This window comes from Triticum dicoccoides, chromosome 3A (assembly GCF_002162155.2).
Source record: "Triticum dicoccoides isolate Atlit2015 ecotype Zavitan chromosome 3A, WEW_v2.0, whole genome shotgun sequence".
Taxonomy (NCBI): domain Eukaryota; kingdom Viridiplantae; phylum Streptophyta; class Magnoliopsida; order Poales; family Poaceae; genus Triticum; species Triticum dicoccoides.
In genome coordinates, this window is record NC_041384.1 from 168,013,611 (window position 1) to 168,032,693 (window position 19,083).

At 46.9% G+C, this 19,083-nt stretch overlaps 2 protein-coding genes across 2 annotated transcripts; one reads left to right on the plus strand and one right to left on the minus strand.

Moving 5' to 3' along the window:
- Window positions 1–2,142: 2,142 nt before the first annotated feature.
- LOC119267730 (ERI1 exoribonuclease 2-like) lies at window positions 2,143–3,554 on the plus strand. The gene has a single exon (XM_037549165.1). The coding sequence runs from the start codon at window positions 2,338–2,340 to the stop codon at window positions 3,301–3,303; it is 966 nt and encodes a 321-aa protein (XP_037405062.1). The 5' UTR covers window positions 2,143–2,337; the 3' UTR covers window positions 3,304–3,554.
- A 1,976-nt stretch (window positions 3,555–5,530) lies between these two features.
- On the minus strand, window positions 5,531–15,692 carry LOC119267731 (beta-amylase 1, chloroplastic-like). Its single transcript, XM_037549166.1, has 4 exons — window positions 15,002–15,692; window positions 7,354–7,564; window positions 7,150–7,266; window positions 5,531–6,467 (listed from the first exon to the last, which is right to left on the minus strand). Exons 1-4 carry the CDS (start codon window positions 15,514–15,516, stop codon window positions 5,679–5,681), a joined length of 1,632 nt encoding a protein of 543 aa, XP_037405063.1. The 5' UTR covers window positions 15,517–15,692; the 3' UTR covers window positions 5,531–5,678.
- Window positions 15,693–19,083: the final 3,391 nt, after the last annotated feature.

A 19,083-nucleotide genomic window follows, 5' to 3' on the forward strand; every position in this document is an offset into this window, starting at 1 on the left:
GAGCGTCAGGGGGGCCACGAGGCAGGGGCATGCCCCCCACCCTCGTGGACAGGGTGTGGGCCCCCTGACGTGGATTCTTCTTCCAGAATTATATATATATATTCCAAAAATAATCTCCGTTGATTTTCAGGTCATTCCGAGAACTTTTATTTCTGCACAAAAATAACACCATGGCGATTCTGCTGAAAACAACGTCAGTCCGGATTGGTTCCATTCAAATCATGCAAGTTAGAGTACAAAACAAGGGCAAAAGTGTTTGCAAAAGTAGATACGATGGAGACGTATCAGTGCCCCTCCCACCACTGCATCAATGAAATTCTTTGGCTTATCTTTATGTTAACCACAATGGGATTACACCAAAAAGGAGTAACCCACCGCTAGCCCCCATGCTTTCCACAACCTCCACCCAGTCCATTTTAAACTTTCTCATCAGTTTGATTGCCCTATCTGTGTTCAGATGTGTCTCGGACAAGAAGACGACATCAGGCCCCCATTGCTTCTGGATATCCAGAAGAGCTCTTTCTGCCGCGACACTGGCCACACCGCGGCAGTTCCAACTTAGTGTTTTCATTGTGCCTGGCGATCCTCCTCGAGGGAGGTCGCCGATTGCTATGCTGCTCTGTCCTCTGACACACTCGGGTCAGCCCTCTGCCTCTTAGGATCATGTATTTTCTACGGGGTGTTTAGTAAACTCTTATCCACAGGTTCAGCTTCTTTACTCTCAATAAGGTTTACTTTGTCGGTCACAAACCCGGGTGGAGGATTTACCAGGCCTGCAGGTCTCTCAAAAACAGTACCATCCCGACCGACTAGGTGTTTACGTGCTAGTGGCACCATTGCACCAAAATTATTATCAAACCTCGGGTCGATTATCATGTCGTTATTTTCTTCTAGATTCAGGTCTCCCTTCTTGCCTCTTCCCCCATCAGTGCATCCACCTCTGTCCGCTCTTCCTCCTCCGCGGCCAGGGCCATTGCCATTCCCACTGTTTAACTAAGCATCAAAATTCACCAATAGTCATTCACCCCATTCACATTCCTCTTCCTCGTGTATACCATTACCGCACTCCAAAACTGTATGTCCCATGAGATCGCAGAAATCACAGGACTCAGGAAGTTTTTCGTACTCCACTAGATACTTCTTCCTCTCCTTCAAGGCTAACGAAACAAAACGCACCAGCGGGGTATCTAGCTTCACAAACACCCGAACCCGAAGGTACTTCCTAGGATTAATCCTGCCTTCATTCACTATCACGTTGAACGAGGGGTTCCCTACTTTCGTTGCTGTTTTCTCTGCAATTTCTTTCTTCTTCATCAATCCATCTGGCAGTCCAACGATCCTAGCCCACACTGGTATTCTGTCGAGCTTGTATTCATGGACATTTGTTATGCCATCATATTCCTCCAGGACCACTGCAGTGTTCCGGAACAGCCACGGGCCATTGTTCATCACCCGGTTCCAGTCCCCCAGGCACATGAATTGTGCCAAGAAGAGGTCATCATCCTTCGGTTTGAAAATCACCCCTTGGGTCGGCGCCCAACCATTGCGTAGCGATTGGAACAACGCCGTGTGGCTAAATGGTCTCTGGGTATGAACCCTAAAGATCGCTATCCACCTTGTTTCCTCAATCAGCCCTTCGACCTCACCAGAGATATCAAGGTCCTCCTCCTCCTCCCCATGGAGGTTCAACCCATAAAAACGGTCCTCCAAATTGCAATCCCTATCACGGGAGCCCCCTGCTCCGCCACTGCCAGACGTCTTCTTCATCGAGGGCATGTTTGCCGCCTTACCAACCATGAGCCATCACTCCTAGGTAGCTTTGGTGTGGTTGATTACGTAAGGATCGGTCCGAAGATCAATCCAATGTGAGAAATCGGGTGGAAGTTGGTGTAGATCGAGTAAACTTTGGGAACCCTAGTGCGCCGTCCGGGAAAGTTTGGGAACCCTAGCGTTGCCAGGGGAGTAGCGAGATTTCTTCATCGATTTTTTTTGAAACCCTAGCAAATCACAGTGTTTGATTTGTTGATTACAGATTAGAAATAATAGCACCAACCACCCGTCAAAAAAGGAAATAAAAAAGAAGTAGCACCAACCACGTAAAAAAACGTGCCAACTGTTTGTTCCAAAAAGTATAGGATTGGATTAAAAATTGCGCCAATCCGTCGAGCTGCCGGATTCAGCTGTGCCCGCTCGATATTCTTAGGAAAAAAACTGTGCCCGCCCGATCGTGCCCTAGTTTTCGATCCAACTTCCCCCGATCTTCGCCGCCCTAGTTTCCGATCCCAACTTTCCCCGATCTCGATTCTCGATCTCGAGCTTGCGCGCACTTGGGCGAACATGGCAGCGATCATGGCGGCGCGCGGGCAGGGTCTGGAGCAAGATTTCGATTTCTTCGTGGTGGTCGACTTCGAGGCGACGTGCGTGAAAGACGGGCGGATCTTCCCGCAGGAAATCATCGAGTTCCCCGCGGTGCTCGTCGACGGCGCCACCGGCCGCATCGAGTCCGCGTTTCGCAGGTACGTTCGTCCTAAACATCACTCTGTGCTGACCGAATTTTGCAGGGAGCTCACCGGCATCCGGCAGGAGGACGTCGACGGCGGCGTGGAACTCGGCGACGCGCTCTGGCTGCACGATTCTTGGCTGAAGGCGACAACGGCGGGAGCAGGGAACAAGAGAGGCGTCCGCTTGGCCGTCGTGACCTGGGGAGACTGGGATTGCCGGACCATGCTCGAGTTCGAGTGCCGCTTCAAGGGCATCGAGAAGCCCTCCTACTTCGATCGCTGGATCAACCTGAGGGTCCCCTTCCAGGCGGCGCTCGGCGGCGGAGGGCGGGTCAACCTGCAGGAGGCGGTCCGGGCGGCGGGGCTGGACTGGGAGGGCCGCCTGCACTGCGGGCTGGACGATGCGCTCAACACGGCGCGGCTGCTTGCTGAGATCATGCGGCGCGGGGTCAAGATCACCATCACCGGCTCGCTGGCGCCGCCGCCGCCGATCCAGCAGAAGCAGCAGCCTGGCGCAAACCCTTGCGGTGGCTCACCGGCGCTGGCGCCGCCACCAATCCAGCAGCAGCCGCCTCGCACAGGCCCTTGCAGTGGCACATTTGCGCTGGTGCCGGCGCCGGCGCCGATCCAGCAGAAGCAGCAGCCGCCGCAGCCTCACATAATCAGCCCCTGCGGTGGCTCCTCCGCGTGCTTCTCGTACTGCGGGGTGGCGACCAGAGGAGCCATGGAGCCAGGGCCGATGCGGTCTGGATGCGCCAACTGGACGCCGGCCATGGGACCTTACTTCCTGTGGAGCAACTGAACCAACGATCCATGAGACTGGGATTCAGAATCCAGTGTCGCTCAGCTGCTAGTGTTGATCGTCCTAGCCATCAGAATCAGAGTGTAGCTCAGCTGATTCTACTATACTCCTAGTCTAGGTGTGATTGTTCACTGAAATCGAACGTCACAATGGAGCTATTCTCTTGATGTAATTGGTGTCTGAATTATTAGTATCAATACAAATTTCGTTTTAGTTATTACTACTGTTAATACAAGATTTGTTTTACCTTCTTTGTGGGTTTCTTCAGTACTGAGCAACGGGCCAACGATTGACTTGTTAGTGACATTGATAAATTTCTGAAGAAGGCTACAATTCCAATCGACAATGCAAACGGAAATTCGTTCTCTAATGAAGCCCCCTGCTCTGCCGAGGAGCGACCGATGCCGAGGAGAGGGATGGTCTATCTCCCAAGGCACATTCATCAGCATCGAACAAGGCGGTGTTAGAACCTTATATCAAGATTTGAAAAATAAAACAGCCAACTGTAGATTTCTGAGATAAGAACTACTACTCCGTCCCATAATATAGGACGTTTTTGCAAGCTAACTTAGCTTGTAAAAACGTCTTATATTATGAGACGGAGGGAGTAATAATTTGCTGTACATATTTAGCACTTGGTGCTGGAAGTCCTGGTGGTACAGTTAAAAGCCGAAGTTGTAATAGTATGGCACTTCTGTTGTCCAGAAATTGAACAGTTTTGGAAGCTAGTTCCTTTTATCCACTTTTAGTTCCTCTTGAGTTTGAGCTCCTTGAGGCATGCTTGGTTCATTGTCCCCTGTTGTGAAAAAAATAAACTCTGGAGAAAATAGGCATGACTTCCATGGTATTTTCAGCGACATAAACCTGATCGATTTTGAATCTGGTTTGTTTCTCTGATAGAATTATTGGTGTCCGAAATCCAGCTGCTAACAGAGATTTCCTGTCCATCCAGCATGTTCAGGAGCTGTTGCTTGTATTGCATCGCTCATTTTTCAGAACAAAGAAGAGAAATTTCCAGTTGAAGTATTTATTTTCCTCTAATGCCACATGTGTGAGTTATGCATGATTAGGGCCTACAATACATATTCTTGATGTAATTGGTGTCTGAATTATTAGCATAAACAATATTAATTTCGTTTTAATTATTACTACTATTAATAGAAGATTTGTTTTACCTTCTCTGTGGATTTCTTCAGTACTGAGCAACAGGTCAACGATCGACTTGCCAGTGACATTGATAAATTTCTGAAGAAGCTACTATTCCAATCGACAATGCAAATGGAAATTCGTCCTCCGATGAAGCCCCCTGCTCTGCCGAGGGGTGACCGATGACGAGGAGAGGGATGGTCTCTCTCCAAGCCACATTCGTCAGCATCAAACAAGGCGGCGTTAGATATGACCATCGTAGTGGCAACCTTATGTCAAGATTGAAAAATGAAACAGCCAACTGTAGATTTCTGAGATAAGAGCTGATTCAAATAATTTGCTGTACATATTTACAGTATAAAACCGAAGTTGGTGTAATTTTGTTGTCCAGAAATTGAACAGTTTTGGAAGTTCCTTTCTTCTATCCACTTTCAGTTCCCTGAGTTTGAGCCTTTTGAGGCTTGCTTGGTTCATTGTTCCCTGTTGTGAAAAAAAATAAATTCCGGAGGAAAATAGGTATTGTAACTTTCATCATATTTTCAGCGACATAAACCCGAGCTATTTGAATCTGGTTTGCTGCTCTGATAGAATTATTGGCGTCCAAAATCCAGCTGCTGACAGAGACTTCTTGTCCATCTAGCATGTTCAGGAGCTGTTGTTTGCGTTGCATCACTCATTTTTCAGAACAAACAAGAGAAATTTCCAGCTGGAGTATTTATTTCCTTTAATGCCACATGTGCGAGTTGTGCATGATTAGGGCCTACATGGATAAATGGATGGTGGTGCAGTTGGGGGAAGATGAAGGCCGCCGTTTTCAGATGACACCTCAGCTCATAGACAAGAGAATACGGGAGTAGAACAAATGATTTCTGCAGTTTTAATACCATAATTAATACCAGTATATGTGCTCTGAGGCGTTCCACGTAGAATGTTTGCAGCAGAACCTAAGATAAATTGTACCGGTGTAGATATCTGTTGATAAAAATGGCTTTGCGAGGAGTGTAGCTATTGACCGCCACTTTACAGCACAAAAAAAATCTAAGATTCGATGAGGAGCTAGTCAGCTAGCACATGCGAGGCAGAAGCTTCAATCAAACTGGAATAAGCATGAGAACACAACAACCAACCCACTGGGAAGTTTTCTTCCATTTTTCCTTCTCGAGTCGTCTACAATTTTAATATCACAGGTCACATACATGTTTGACACACAACAGCAACAACAAAATAAATCAGGTGTATGCATAGGCCTGGCTAGCAACCCAAACAACTGACATTGAAGGCAGACATTGGCGTCTCCTGAAGTTCAGTCTAGCCAGAAAGGTTCTGGCATCCGACATCTTCCTGACGAACTTCGTAAGCCGGTTCCAGTTGTGTGACTCGAACAGGCTCTTGTTCATCCTGACATAGTTGAAGGAGAAAGACGCGCCCGAGGTGCCGCCCGAGTAGCGCCTCGAGCTTCTGACGACCTGGCTCAGTGACGCGTCGTCCAGCCTCTCCACGGAGTTCTCACCATTGAGAGGTAGGTTCCATACCTTAGCGGCAGCCATCAGTTGCCGGAGAGTGCCTTCGGGGCTGCTCTGAGGACCGCTTCTCTCCTCGTCCCTCAGGTCGAAACAGCCGCAGCACAGGGCAGCTCTGTGTCGAGAGAACATTTGGGCGACGGGGAGATAGCCGTCTCTTAGCAATGTGTTGTAGTAGCCGGCTGTCAGCTCGGATGGGTGTGAACATGTGTAGTAGTGCCAATGTATGACGGAAACCTTCCCCGAGATGGTCACGCCGGTGCCAGAAAAGACGGCGTCAGCGACCGCGCATAACCTCTCTCCATGGAGAAGAAGCATTTCGGAATACCACTCGAGGAAAAATCGGCCATAAGGTGTATTCCAGCATCCTCCATCGGCACGGAAAAAGTTTGTCTCTTCAGGGTTCTGCCGCGAGCCATCTATGCCAGCTGGACCACCACCTCCCCACTCTTGAACCCCAAGAATCCGCGCATGAGCACTCAATGATGCTTGCATGAACTGTCCAAGTACATCAGAGCAAAGTGATCAGAAGTTCAGAACACTTATCTTTTCATGCTAGCCCTTTTCAGAAAAGCCATATGCTAGCAAAATAACGATAAGACAAAGGAGATTGTCATCTCATAACAGAAAGCCATTTTTGGTAACCTAAGAAAATGCATGTGCACTTTTATTTTTTTAATCTAGTTCAGTAGTTCCTCAAAAACCAAACGAGGTACTCCCTCCATCCTATAATATAAGAGCGTTTTTAACACTACACTAATGTAAAAGAAGCTCTTATATTATGGGACGGAGGGAGTAAGTAATTAGCATGTGGCCATTGCTTTGGCTTCAGATCATGAGCTTACAAACTGAAGCCGAGGCCAAAACGACACCTCAGTCTTGCGGTCTTGGCCCTGTTGATTGTTGAATAAACTAAAGCCATCGTACACACAGAAGTCTGATATAAGCTGAAATGCGTACCAAGTGCATTTTAAGACTTTAAGTTCGAGCTCACGTATAAGTTTGCTCACTAACAAATTATAGCTGATTTAAACAGGAAGTGTATAAACCTGTGTCATACACTAGGGCTTGTACTTGCGAGAAATCATCATATACGCCCACAAAAAAATGAATGTTTACCGAAAATGTAAAAAAATCAATATCAAAGTGATAAGATCAGGCATCTTCTTTCACTGTATACCTTGTCATAACATTGAAATTCCCCAAGTTCAGATGAGCTGCCTGGCTGATTTAGCTTCTCGGTTGGGCATGATGGATACCTAAGCTCACCTCCTGGGCCCATTCCAACTTGAACTTCCTGAAAAGCAATAAATACAAGGGGCTTACAACCTCTTGCTGGTGTAAAATTAGCATGATACACTTAAATATAAAGGAGAGCACAAACCGTCACTATGGCCCCAAGGTACTCCTTGAAATTGTCGCGGAAGCTCCTCATGAAGTCAGCATAAGCTTGCATAGGTGATCTCCCCTTCAGAAGTGGAAGAATGTCACATCCCAATGAGATGTATTCCTTGTTTCTCTTTTCATATCTATCAGTATATGACAGATCTGGCATCTTCTCCATCTCCTCAAGCACCCATTGTGGAAGAGGGACCCTGTGGTAGGTATTTTTTTTTCTCAAAAACAGCAGAAATGGGAAATCTTGTGCATAAATGCAATTGTCAGCATATTCTCACTTGTCACTGGCAGCAAAAAGAATGGTTGCATATTGCAAGATTAAAGGACTAAACTGAAAGGCAATATAGCGAACGTCGCAGGGTGTAAAAATAATCAATTCATTTTAATGAGTGAATTCTGACACAATTACTTGTGGCTACGTAGTTCATACAGATTTATTTAGTATATTATGCTGAATAAATGCTCCAAGTTCAATACTACCACCAGTATCGGTCGATCGTGAGGAGTGTGTAATTGCTGACGCATTTAGCATGCTGGAAACCATTATTTTCTGCCACGTTTCACTAATTAAAGCAGTTGGGGAGAGGCATCACTAAATGTCACACCCTTTGTTTTAACAGTTGATGTACAGCGGTCATACACCAAGACCAAGTAACATCCAGTTTTACCATTTTGGAAGGCGTGTATCAATTTGGGATGGACCCACATTTTCGTATGACAACCTGGGCCAAGAATTATGTTGAATGAGTAAACGGTCCCTAAGAATTCTTCAGACGCTCACAGTCGTTATGACGGAATGATAGATGACTGTGATGCAGGGGGGCATATATAGTAAGACTTGACCATCAAAGGTAGCTCAAATGTAATGTACAAATCTCTTATTCAAATAGACAGGAAACAAGAGCTAGGATGGCTTTCAGTAATTCCTAGTGTAAATAAAACAGATCCTCTGTGACCCATCATAATCATTGTTATTGTAGCAATCATTATCATCATTATAGGCACGAAGATGAACTCATTTTGTTTTAAGATTTTAGTCACCTTGAGTGTAAATCTTTAAGTTTCATACTTCATTTTGCTCCTTTGTCACCATGCTGTGCAGACTGGTGGGAGCCCCAGGAGCAGCAGAGCTAGAAAATGAAGGAGCAGGAGCAGTCAATGGAGCAAAAGCAATCAAGGAAGATGATTAGGAAAGAGTCCAGAAGAGGACATACTAATATTTGAGTCCATGCATGCTCGGAGTCCATATTAGGGCGTTCTTGTATTAAGAGGCAAGTCAAGGTAATCTATGGACAGTGTTGTGTTGGACAGGGCGGACCTATGGAAGCTAGCAGGAACTGCTACTGCACGTGTGGCCTACCGACCAGTGGGGAGGTGTTTAGATTAGCTTACCATAATCTAGCCTTTCTTCTTTAGCTTAGTTTGATTTTTTTTTCCTTTTGCTAGCTTTCATCAGTTTTGCTTAATTAGGCTTTTAATTCTTTCTGGGGTCTGTGCTCCTTGTTTTTCGCTCGAGGATACCATCAGTGATTTGTAAATCTTCACACTTCCTTTACACTCCTTTTCTAATACACAATGACGAGAGTGAGAGTCAGGTCTACATTGTCCAGTACTGTAGTAGGCAAGAAATAAACTAATTCCCTATCCACCAATTGCTATTCGCAATCCCTGCAGGCTCACTCTTCTACCTCAGTTCCACGCATCTAATTGCTGGCCACAACGCCTAGTCCTCAATGACAATCTTTTCCATCAGTGAATAATTCCTTAAATATTCGCAGCATCAGGGCACACAGTAAGTATCAGAGCTTGCAAACATGGCTTCCAAGGTGGACAAGCAGCAGGCAGATAAATAGATAATGATTTGAGATTGGTTATAGCCTGCCAGTACATCAGGATCTTCAAAGTATGCCGGCAACTAGAGCTTCATTCCCAATGAGATACTTCAGCCTTCCCCTTTTGGTTTGGCAACTAAAGAAGGTGGACTTCCAATTCCTTGAAGACAGAGGGGCCGGAAAATTGGTCACTTGGGAGGGGCAAAACATTACTACCATTGGGTGCACGACCCTCGTCAAGTTCGTCATCACCTCCCAAGCGGTGTACTTCATCGCACCCCTAATCATCTCTCCGAGCACACTTCATAACCTCAACAAGCTTGAGAGGGCTTTTCTTTGGTCCAGCTCAGATAAGACGACTGGCGCAAAGTGCAAGGTCAATTGGGAGGCTGTTTTCCGCGCGCGTGAGTATGGTGGCCTCGGAATACTCAACACCGACAAATTTGCTCATGCTTTGCGTTTGTGTTGGCGTTGGTACACATGTAAGGAGCCAAATAAGTTGTGGGTGGGGTTGGAAAACCCATGCAATGAGGATCCTGATTTCTTCCATGCTTCCACCACCGTCACCGTTGGAAATGGCGAGAAATCATCTTTTTGGGACTCCCCTTGGCTACTTGGGCGCAAACCCAAGGATATCGCATCCCTAATCTTCAAGGCGTCGAGGCGAAAAAATTGGAAAGTGCGTGAGGCCCTTAAGGGCAATGCTTGAATTCTAAAGATCAATCCCTCCGCCGTTGTCTCTGTTGACCACATCTGGGGGTTCTTCACTCTTTGGATGCTTGTGCATGACTTCCACCTTGACAAGCAACCAAAGACGACATCGCGTGGAAGCACTTGAATGATGGGATATACTCGTCGGCTACCGCTTAGAGCATCTACAACCAGACACCCCACATCTGCCCCAAACGCCCGGGCGGCCTGCCCAGACAGAAAAAAGCCACCCAACCGGCTGCCCCAAACGCACCCCAAACATCCGAGCTGACCGGCAACCCCCATATGCAGCCCATATGTGGGGCGGATATGGGGACGCCCGGACGCGGCCACAGACACGTCCGCCATGTCCGATCCGGCCCATTATGGCCCACCCGACCCCACATATATTCGTCCCTAGCCACTCCACTCCACTCCGCCCTGCCCCCAAGCTCATGTCTGGTGATCTCCGACATGGCGGGCAGCGGATCCGACTCCGAGATCTCCCGATCCGTCGACCGGTACTCCTTGCATGTGGAGATGAGGAGGAGATGGCTGTCCGCATGGCTCTCCACCGCTCATGGGAGGAATGCGTCTGACCACGGTCCAAGTCGATCCGGCGGGAGTCCATTGTGTCCGTGCAAATGGCGCTTAGATCCGCTGGGGCTGGTGGCTCGAGGCGCGTGACCATGGCCTCGCCGGACATGGCGACCACGGTTGGCGGCGCAACCTTCAGTGCCGCCTCGTCCCTGCAGCTTCGGGCTCCAAGTCGGAGGTCAATGCCGGCATGGTTTACGGCCAAACCGGCCATGAGGCGCGACATGTGTCGGTGTCAAAACCAGCAGACCTTGGGTAGGGGGCCCAAGCTGTGAGATCGGATCGATGGGTAAGAAGAGACAGAGGACACACTGCTTTTACCCAGGTTCAGGCCCTCTCTAAGGAGGTAAAACCCTACGTCCTGCTCTTGCTTATATTATGAGAGTATCAAAGTACAGAGTTGATCTACCTCGAGATCATGAGTTGTGGTCTAAACCCTTAAGGGTATGATGATGATGAATGGTTGATCGTCTCTACGGACTAAACCCTTCGGCTTATATAGGCACTAGGGGTGTCTAGGGCTACACATGGTCGGTTGCCATCTAGGGATTACATGCCGAATCTAGTAGACCTAGTACACGCCAAGTCCTCGGTGAAGCTTGATACGCATAGGTCAGAGGCCTCCGGAGTCCTTCCTCATTAATGGGCCATTAGTTCGGCACTAGGCTAGCTGGGCCGGGCCCCCCTAGTCCAGGACACCGTCAACGTGCCCGCCGTGCGAGCAACAAGGCGCGGGAAGTCGCGGTAGCCCTCGAAGCGGAGGCAGAGTCGCACGCCGGCTTGGACAACAACGAGGAAGCCCCCCGTGCCTGCATCATCGAGAAGCGGCAAAGGAGGAGGACGCGCACCCTCGCACGGGAGCAAAGCCGAGCAGTTATCTAGGGCTACACATGGTCGGTTGCCATCTAGGGATTACATGCTGAATCTAGTAGACCTTGGAGTACACGCCAAGTCCTCGGTGAAGCTTGATACGCATAGGTCAGAGGCCTCCGGAGTCCTTCCTCATTAACGGGCCCTCAATTCGGCACTAGGCCAGCTGGGCCAGGTCCCCCTAGTCCAGGACACCGTCAACGTGCCCGCCGTGCGAGCAACAAGGCGCAGGAAGCCGCGGTAGCCCTCGCAGCGGATGCAGAGTCGCACGCCGGCTTGGACAACAACGAGGAAGCCCTCCGTGCTTGCATCATCGAGAAGCGGCAAAGGAGGATGACGCGCACCCTCGCACGGGAGCAAAGCCGAGCGGTCCATTCCATGGCCGTACTGTCCAAGTATAGGGGCCCGGATATGGGGCTTCCGGTTTTAGATGCTCTTATAAGGCTCAATTCTTGGGCATAACCCTCTCCCCATGGACCACATGGTTTGGAAGGTTTGGGCTCCGCCAAAAGTCAAGTTTTTGCGTGGTTGGCTTTGCAAGACCGGATTTGGACCGCCGATAGGTTGGCAAAGCGTGGGTGGACAAATTGCAGCCTTTGCCCTCTTTGTAAAATGGAGCAAGAAACCGGGGCTCACCTCTTCTTCAAGTGACGCTACACCCTTAGACTACGGAACTTGGTCACCGAGAGGATAGGCCTTGTGCACATGGATACATCCACTTGGCATTTGCAGGGCTTCGTCCAGGATTGGTGGGATAAAAGAAACGGCATGCAAAATCCCAATAGACGAGACATGGCTTCTCTCACCATGCTTGTCTCTTGATACAATTTGGAACGAGAGAAAGTCCCACGTTTTCCGGCAAAAGAGCGCCCCGCTGCGAATCTTGCTAAACATCATTTTCGACGAGGCAAAACTTTGGATCACTGCGGGTGCTAAGAAACTAGGGAAAATAGTATTGCGCAAGTAATTGCCATGCGTTATCTTGAGGGGCACCTGTAAAACTCTATTCTCTACTTAATTAATAGATGAGGCAAATCTTATGCCTGCGTTTCGGAAAAAGAAATCGCAGCAGGCTCATTACTGTCATGACAACTCCAATTCTGGCCCCATTGCTGCCAGGGTTCTTATAATCACCGGACCGCAATTATAGGACTTCAGTTTTATGATGCAGCATCTGCTGCTGACCTTGCCATAGTTCACATTGTCGTTCCTGCCAGTATCTCTACCATTGCCATATAATGACAATACCACAGGGGTTCATAACAACTACAACTTGAACTTCCTACATATGACGAGGAAGGGATCTGCTAGTTTGGATAAACCGGTGTGAATAAATGTTGGGACCAGAGAAGAGATGCGGATCATATGGTTTCGGTGGTCGCTTATAAAATGGTTGCCATGGCTCAACAATGGTATATTCAGCTCGAGTGTGCCGAAAGAACCGCAACACTGGACCATTCCAAATCTGCTAGTCTGCTACCTATGGTTATTGGTTAGCCACCGCTTGTGCCAACACACTTGGCAAGCTCAAGGCTTCATTCCGGTCAGGGGTGCCTGGATGAGCATCAGGATAAATTTCTGGCAGAATTGTGTTGAGCTGGGGAGCTGTCTACTGCCTACTGAGCAAAAAGTCCAGCCATTTACATCTGGTTTGTCAGACCTTTTCTGCACCTGTGTAAAATCCACAACCTTTATTAACCTTTACTTTCTTCAAATAGCTGCCCTGCTGGATGCTGTAAAGAGAGTGTGATCATTGCAGCAGCAATAGAGTCCAGTGGGAAGTCACCTACGTGTACCAGGCAGCTTGGATGTCTGGAAGGATCATCTAGTAATAACACACTGCCTGGGAGCGTGTCAGAGATGTGAACTGGGCATATGAGGCTGGTCTTTCTGCCATTGTCAACTGCAGATATTGTAGAGAGGGGAGAAGGGGCTAGTTTCAACTGTATGAGAAGTTGACATCGTTGCCAGCCCTTTTTCTAGCTTGAAGTGCTGCTGCATGACTTCCATGAGGAAGGACCTCCCTGAATTCCAGTTGGATTTATGTTGTGGTTTGAGCCCCAGGAGTAACAGAAGCAGAAAGGGAAGGAACCAGGGGCAGTCCAGGGCTAAACTTCAGGTTGCCTTTTTCATTGAAATTATCACCATTGCCTCTTGGAGCATCTGGGTTGTAAGAAATGCAAAAGTTTTTGACAATGAAGCCCTGACTTTTGAGAAGTGGCATCAAACGTATAAGCATGAGATGATCATGGTTGGTCATAGGGCCAAAAAGAAATATGCTGAGGCCTTGCTGGCCTGGCTACCAAAACTGTAAATATTTTTTCAAAAAATCTCTCTTATACTAGTATCATTCCAATGTAGGACTCTTTGTACATATTCTTTTTGTTAATAAAGCTGTAGGAAATTTTCCCACTGTCTCCTACCAAAAGTGTATAGGAATTTATGTAAGTTCCGTTTGTTGTGGTGACAGAATTGGCATTCAATTGAATCATTTTCCTGTTGTGGCAGTCTGGGCATTACAGAACGATCATTTAAATATGGTGAAATACTTGACATAACTATGTTACATGTAAAAACTAAAGATTGCATCTTGTTCTCTCTATATATAGAAAATCTGCATATGTTGCCATATAAGCATTTGCATAAGCTGAAGTGCTAGGTTGGCTGCTTGCACGCCACATACTATTCTTTGAAATAGTAGCTATACATAGAGTTAAGGTCCACAGTGAACAATAGAACATTGAGACAACTAAGACAGGCACACATAGCTTCCTAAATTAATATTTCATGAACCATAATGACACTTGTATGGAGATAAATTTAATGTTTTGCAGGGCAATTAATTCCATGTCATGTTTGAAAAAGAAAAACTGTAAAGTATCATTTCATCTTGGTCAAATTCCCATCTCTTGAACATGGTATAAAATGGCACAAACAGGATTAAATACTTCTTCAGTACTTGCAACAGGTATGTTCATGTATTGAAATGAAATGCTAAGTCGTGGCTATCAGAGATTACTGAATCCCAAAAAAGCATAATTTTACACAACATGTAAATATTTAGTTATTTACATTTAAGCATGTTAGGTTAGGATCACATCCTCAATGCCTTTCGGCCTTTCCATTCAACACCTCCATGACTCTGCTGTTATGACAAAACTCCAGCTCCTGTGAGATGACTTATTTTAAGTTGTTTTCTTCCTTTCACCTAGCGTCATGCTACATCTAAATCTGGAAAGCTCTACTCATATGTTCTCGGAAAAAAAAGGTATACTCCCACTTCAACTGATACATCACATAAAACACTTGCATAAACCACAAAATAAGTCTCTGATTTGGTTGCAGCATTCAAACTTTCAGATACCGCACACTCTTGTGATCATACATTGCACTGATCTACTTAAATTCCATAGACCTCAACCACGATGGTACTCATAAAGGCCGACGAAATGGTTTAAAATGCAGCCTTCTCCCTAGACATTTACCAGGAGAGCTTCACCATTGTGTCTCTAAACCCCCACAAATGCCAATTCATTTACATTTGGCAGCAAAATTGTTCGGCTCACACGCATATACATGTGGAAAACCCAAGAGAAAAGGAAACAAATAGGCATGCTTAGAGCAGAGGGGAGAAGCGGGACGCACCAGAATGAGTCTTGTGGCCCGGCGCCGCACTGGTGGAAGGCGAGGATGGCGCGCACGCGGAGCCCGCAGCGCCTCGCCATGGCGGCGAGGTCGAGGTACCCCGCCCAGTCGTACTCCCGAGGCCCCCCGCGCTCTACGACGCCCCACCACAGCTCCACCGCGACCCCTGTCACCCCGGCGCTCGCCAGCGCGGCGAGCGAAGCCGCCATGGCCCGCCTCCGCGCCACGCGTCCCCCTGCACCCACGGCGTCAACCGGAAGCGTGACGTACACGGGCGCCCCAGAGGGCGTGGAGGGCGGGGGAGGCGGCGAGACGTAGTGGATCTCGCCCCCTCCCCCGGCCCCGCCCCCACCACCTCCGTAGGAGGAAGAGGAGGACGAGGAGAACGAAGGCGAAGACGATGAGGAGGAGGCCGCCGTGCGGATGAGTGGAGCGCGGCGGAAGCGCACTCCGTGGCAGGGCGCGGCGGCGAATACGGCGAGGGGAGGATGCAGCGGCGCGTTGATCGCCGCCATTGGAGTGGAGGGGTCTCCCTCCGCGTGAGTGTTCTCCCCGCAAGTGCGGTGACGGCTACCGCAGTGGCTTCTACGACCGCAGTGGTCCGGGAGCAGCTTGGAGCTTCCGTCGCCGTCTTTTTGTTCCTTTCGGGAGGGTGGTCGGCTGGTGTTTCGCTGCGGCTTCACGCGGAACAACGGACGGTTTCAGTTAGCCGGAGATGGATTTTTCTCATGGAGTGGAAGCAAAGATGCCTAATTTTGTTTTCTCATGCCAAAGGCCATTTATAAGACCATTTATTAAAAAAAAATCTCCGACTCTTATAAGACCATTTTTACAAATCCCTAAAAAAACCATTTTTACAAAAATAGAAAAAAGAAGGTCTTATGGTATATCCACGTGGTCTTCCTCCTGCATTTTGTGGTGGCGTGTTGTGAGCAAACCTTAATGCCGCTCTGTATCTTCGGAATCGCGATAACATCGTTGATGCAACGAACTGGCGTCAGTCAGAGCCAGAAGAAATCGTAGTCAACGAACTGGAGATCAGATCGCCGTCCGAGAGAAGAAGGCGACAAAAGGGCTAGACACTAATCTCAGATTTGGCTAGACAAAACCAGGGAGGTCTTCCCTCACCAGCTTCCCGACAAAGTCAAAGTTGGGTGTGCATCGCCGGATGGAGAAATAAGCCAAAAAAATTCAGCACACAGACTGTTGGCTTCCACTTCAATAAACGACGATGTCCAAGACCACCTAGACAAAAGATGGCCCAATGTTTGTGCGTGACTGAAGCTTTACACGCAACCAACTTACACCAATCAACATCGTCGGACCGAGGACATGACGGGGATGACTTATTCCCTGACACCAATGATTTCGTCACCTCGGCATCGCCGACCATACACCTAGACTAAGCCCTAGCCAAAGAAGGGCAACCCAAACATGGCCAACCCCGAATCAGGGTTAGCCACCTCGCTTGCGCTGGAAGGCATCTAGAGGTGAGGGGAACCAACGGTAGCATCACATAGGCGGAAACCCTAGCCACCGTTCTTTGGAGAAATGTGGGAGATGAGAGATGAAACACACTATGTTTTTGAACTAATTTCTTTCTCTGTTCAACTAAATACCACATACGAAGAGTATCAAGATTGTCAACTCCTGAAAAAATAATAAAAAAACATCAAACCTTACGTACGATTACTGGTAAGCACGGGTAATCTATATTGTCTAGGAGGCATCCAACTTACCACCATATTGAGGAGGTTCTACTATGTTTGGTAATTGGTTGAGGGGTCTAAGAAATACGTTGAGTGTTTTCATCATGGTTGGTGCTGGTTCTTATGTTGGTTCCTATGGCTTAGCTGTAATTGGTAATTGGTTGAGGGGTCCAAGAAATACGTTGAGTGTTTTCATCATGGTTGGTGCAGGTTCTTATGTTGGTTCCTATGGCTTAGCTGTAATGGTATTGCTATTGATAAAAAGTATAAATCATCATGTGTGGGTTATGCATTTATATTCACATGGTCTCCATACTTCAAATTGTCGGCAAAGGGAATACCATGAGATGATGATGATGGCATGAGCCAACTATAGCTAGTTGTCAGTCATGCCCTTCCAATGTGGCAGCGGCGTCATAGTCTCCTTATTTTGGAATTATGAGCCTTCCAATGGGCACTATAAGTGTGTCCTCCCTTATTGTTGTGGTAACTAAATTGTTACCATATTTATTTTGGTGTTGTATCCTTCGCACGTGTGAATCTGTGCTACTCTGATGCGGAGGTTGAAAGTCAAACTCTTTTATGATTGTACCACCTAGATACACGGTGAAGAATCAATAAAAGCTTCCATTTTAAAAAGATTATTGCTAGCCTAGAGGTACAAGCACCTCCAAAATCACCGAACATGGTGTGTTGAGGTGAAGATGATGTGCCTGCTCATGCATTACATTGGTATAAGATTTTCCACTTTACAATGATCGTTCCCTTCTTACTATTTCAGAGGTCACTACATTTGCGACATTGTCCATGGTCATCCAACTTGTAGCATGTGAATCTATTACTCATCTTCGCTATGCCTATCCGGAGATAAATTAGTGAACTTAACTCTAGCTCTCAACTCAAGTTGGTCTAGTATATGGTCCAGTAAAGCTCAACATAATCCCTAGGCCCCTTAGTAGGAATGATCCAACAGTTGCACGACTTGTCCACTACACTATTGCTCAAAAAAGGTCATTTGCCACCTTGTTAAGGATTGTATGAGATTTGCCATGGTTTAATATGTACCAAGCTAAGATCCATTGTTTCAAGTGTCCGGGGCGGTTGTAGCACATAAACAATTCTTGGATGGGCCAGAATAATGGATAAGCACATTTTTGTCATCAAAGCCTAGTTTTACGTTCACTCGTAGATGTTCGCTCCTAGGCTCGGTGGGCTATGAACTAATTTTTGCTTCAGTGTAGCTCCACCACTAGATAGTCGTTTGGAGGCAACAACACTACACTAAACATAACACACCTTTCAGTGTATGACATCAATATAGCAACCCAAGAGCCTTCAGTCGGTCCACTTCGCCGACTCACGATTGCATAAGAACACCTTTGCCACCTCACTGCCATTCATTCACGAGCTAAGTGCCTTTGAACGATACCATATTGTTGTCTTTCTTCTTTGTCACCAAGGATCCCTCTGAGAACTCCAAGGAGAACCCTTAGGAGCTTTTATCTAAGAATCCAGAGGAATCTATCGAGGACAACACAAGGCAGGATGACTATACTAAAGCCATTGACCTTGAAGGCCAATTCACTAGAGCTCACTTATCATGTATCATGTAGTGAACTATTGCTTTCTCCATGTAAACTTAATAATAGACATCCCGATGTGGTCAATATCTAGCACAAATGTGGAGGTTGGGTGGAGTCATCACTTGTTTTGCGTGGTAAGATATAATTATCTAATGCTTGTATGTAATGACTCCTTTTGAAGTTTGATTGCATATTTGAATGTTACTTTGTTAATTATTTATGCTTTTGAGGACTAACCTACTAATGATCCTTCGAAAGTCTATTTGTTGTGAATCATGTGATTTCGGGGATTTTCACAAAAAAGTTCCAAGAAAATTCATAGAAAACATTCAAGGGTGGTCCAAAAGCTACATAAAAGGGAATCATGGGGGGGGGGCACAAAGGCTGAAGTGTCTAGCGACCTGCCCGTGTGACAAGGGTTGCTTGCCTAGCTCAACAAAGTCTTCAAACTCTTCTAGTCCTCCTCCAAATCCTTCGTCTACGTCATTATCTAATGTCGAAGCAAAACAAAATAAGCATCACAAAAAGGCAGGAACATAAAGTTGCTTTCAAAAATAGGAACTTCACTTTTGGGGACTTTTTGGTTATATGAAAAATAACCAAAGGGAAACTATTGGTTTTATAGCTCTAGACATTTTTGTTCAATTCACTAAAGATGGATTAAAGAAGGAAATGTCATTGATAATGAATACAGAGTAAAGCTTCTATAAAAATGAGTGAATGCACCCATTAAATAGGTTGTGATTTTAGAAACATTTATGAATTAGTTTCACTGGATTTGGAGTTCAAA